This window comes from Triticum urartu, chromosome 7A, assembly GCF_056163025.1.
Source record: "Triticum urartu cultivar PI428250 chromosome 7A, HENAU_Tu73, whole genome shotgun sequence".
NCBI lineage: Eukaryota > Viridiplantae > Streptophyta > Magnoliopsida > Poales > Poaceae > Triticum > Triticum urartu.
The window spans coordinates 470760920-470763915 of NC_141879.1; the positions used below are offsets into that span (position 1 = coordinate 470760920).

Consider the following 2996-nt stretch of genomic DNA (forward strand, 5'->3'; position numbering starts at 1 on the left):
GTACCTGGCTAGCTAACGGCGCCAACTCCCCCTCTACACACTTTCTTGAGTCATTATCAATTCATTTGGTATCATCTACGTATACATATACTCCAAAATGATGCTAAAAAAAATGATGCTCGTGGCAGAAAAATGCTGCGCGAATCATTTCGCACCTGCAGCGCACACGTCCGTCCACTCATCATCGCACCCGAACGGATTAGACAAACGGCTCAAAAGGCTTTCCCCCGGGGCTCCACCCCATCGTAACGTTCACCCACCAGGACCCTACCCACCCCACCACAGCATGGGGAAATGGCACTGGCCCCACCTGTCAGCGAGTGAGCAACTGGTAGCAGCAGTGCCGACGGCAGCACAGTCTTCTTCACTCCACTCATCCACTCCGCTCCCCTCTGCTGCGCGTCTGCTGCTAAAATGGATGCTCCACATAAAAGACGCAAGGGAGGGCGCGTGAGTCATCAAACCCCCCACTGCCCGCGCCAGCCAGCCGCGGCAATAATAATAACTCGGCCGCCTCCTGCCATGCCGCACGCTACCACGCTAGGATCGAGTAGCTCGTAGCGTAGCCGTGCGAGGGAGGGAGGGAGGTGGGTCGATGCCCGCGGCCGTGGAGCGACAGCAACCGCGAGCCGGTGGTGTTCGCCATGGGGAATAAGAAGGGCGGGTCGTCGTGGCTCACCGCCGTCAAGCGGGCCTTCCGCTCGCCGTCCAAGGAGGACAGCCCCAAGAAGTCTGCACGCCTCCGCGAGGACCCTGACGCCGACGAGGACAAGGTCGTCCCCTACCCTTCCCCCGTTTCTTCTCTCAATGCATCTCCTCTCTGGCCGTCCTTCTCGGCGTTCGATTCTTGGTTAGTCCTTACGAGTTAATGCATGACTGACGCTGTGTCTCGTGCGCTCGCACCGCGCAGACCAAGAGGGAGAGGAGGAGATGGCTCTTCAGGAGATCCTCGTCCCCGTCTCCGTCTCCGGCGTCTGCCCCCGCGCCGCCGGAGCAGCAGCAGTCGGCGGCGAGGTCCGCACCTGCACCCGCTGTGACGGACGAGCAGCGTCACGCCATCGCGCTCGCCGTGGCGACCGCGGCGACGGCCGAGGCTGCCGTGGCCACGGCGCAGGCGGCGGCCGAGGTCGTCCGCCTGACCCGCCCCTCCCCCAGCTTCGTGCGGGAGCACTACGCGGCCATCGTCGTGCAGACCGCCTTCCGTGGCTACCTGGTAGCTAACTGCCTGCAATGGCTGCGCCTAGCTTGCCGTCGATCTCATTCTCCCTCGAGGTGTTTGCCGTAACGCGTTTCTGCCCTTGCACAGGCGAGGCGTGCTCTGCGCGCGCTCAAGGGGCTGGTGAAGCTGCAGGCACTGGTGCGCGGGCACAACGTGCGGAAGCAGGCCAACATGACGCTGCGGTGCATGCAGGCGCTGGTGCGCGTCCAGGCGCGGGTGCGCGACCAGCGGATGCGACTCTCCCAGGAGTCCCTGTCCGCCGCCGGTGCGGCCGCCTGCGGCAGCAGCAAATCCTCCTACAGCGTTGACACATCCGCTTTCTGGGACTCCAAGTACACCCAAGAATACGCGGAACGCCGCTCTGTGGTCCGTCTCTACCAAACCAGCATTCGCATCTGTCGATCTCGTGGCGCCGCTTGTTAGTACAAGTTTGATGGTGATGGATTGATTGGGTTGCAGGAGCGGTCGCGAGACGGCAGCAGCTTCGCCGCCGAAGACTGGGACGACCGGCCGCGGACGATAGAGGAGATTCAGGCGATGCTGCAGACGAGGAAAGACGCTGCTCTCAAGCGTGAGAGAGCGCTCTCATACGCCTTTTCTCATCAAGTAAGAAACTCAGTGCATTTGAAGTTTTGACAAAAAATGTTATAGCTGTTCGATCTTATTGTTTGATGTTGTGTGTTGGCTTAAAGATTTGGAGGAACCCCGCGCCGTCAGTCGAGGAGGAGATGGACGTCGACGGGCAGCCGCGCTGGGCGGAGAGGTGGATGGCGTCGCGCGCGTCGTTTGATACAAACAGGAGCAGCGCCCGAACTGCCGCGGCGGCAGCAGCTGCGGCACCAGGGCGCGCGTCCACGGACCACCGCGACCAGGTCAAGACGTTGGAGATCGACACCGCGCGGCCATTCTCCTACTCCACGCCTCGCCGGCATGCCCCGCCGTCGCAGCACGGGAGCGGCTCGCCGATGCACCGTGCGCACCACCAGGCTTCTGTCACGCCGTCACCGGGGAAGGCGAGGCCACCGATCCAGGTGCGCTCCGCGAGCCCGCGAGTGGAGCGCGGCACAGGAGGTGGAGGGGGAAGCTACACGCCGAGCTTGCACTCCCAGCGCCACGCGTCCTCCGGCTCGGCGGTCCCGAACTACATGGCGGCCACGGAATCTGCGAAGGCACGTATCCGCTCCCAGAGCGCGCCACGGCAACGCCCTGCAACCCCGGAGCGCGACCGGCCACAGACGGCCTATAACCCCGCCGGAGGAAGCGCCAAGAAGCGGCTGTCGTTCCCCGTCCCTCAGGACCCGTACGGCGTTGGGTACGCGCAGAGCCTGCGGAGCCCGAGCTTCAAGAGCGCGACGGGGCGGTTCACCTCCGAGCAGCGGTCCACCGTGTCTTCTCTGTCGTGCGCAGAGAGCGTCGGCGGGGAACCAGTCTCCCCGTCGTCCACCACTGACCTCCGCCGCTGGCTCCGTTGAGTTGAGCCGCCGGCGAGGTGTTCGTTGTAATACCTGCGTTGCTAATTTTCTCGTAATCTCCTCGGAGAAAAACGACCTTCTCGTAATCTATTTTTTTGCTGCCTTTTGGTGTCATTCTGTGCGGTGGGGCTTGAGTGTCAGGGCGCAGGCTGTAAAGGGCAGTTCGTTAGTTGGGTCCTGTTGGAGTTCGGAAAAGCGGTAAAAGCGCTGGCTTTTCGCGCCTTGCGTGGATACAACGGGAGATGCTTAGAAAAATAAACCGGATTTTTTTAAAACACCGATGTCTATTTTTATAGAAGAGACGC

At 62.0% G+C, this 2996-nt stretch overlaps 1 protein-coding gene across 1 annotated transcript; it reads left to right on the plus strand.

Moving 5' to 3' along the window:
• Positions 1-430: 430 nt before the first annotated feature.
• Positions 431-2794, plus strand: LOC125519987 (protein IQ-DOMAIN 17). The gene is made up of 5 exons (XM_048684765.2): positions 431-773; positions 911-1213; positions 1307-1585; positions 1679-1825; positions 1912-2794. Exons 1-5 carry the CDS (start codon positions 645-647, stop codon positions 2689-2691), a joined length of 1638 nt encoding a protein of 545 aa, XP_048540722.1. The 5' UTR covers positions 431-644; the 3' UTR covers positions 2692-2794.
• Positions 2795-2996: the final 202 nt, after the last annotated feature.

What these genes read in the sequence shown, in the direction of transcription:
- LOC125519987 (XM_048684765.2), top strand. Translation starts at nt 645, where the DNA reads ATGGGGAATAAGAAGGGCGGGTCGTCGTGGCTCACCGCCGTCAAGCGG. An exon ending in CTGACGCCGACGAGGACAAG is followed by an intron (nt 774 to 910) that starts GTCGTCCCCTAC and finishes CGCACCGCGCAG; the next exon opens with ACCAAGAGGGAGAGGAGGAG. An exon ending in CCGCCTTCCGTGGCTACCTG is followed by an intron (nt 1,214 to 1,306) that starts GTAGCTAACTGC and finishes GCCCTTGCACAG; the next exon opens with GCGAGGCGTGCTCTGCGCGC.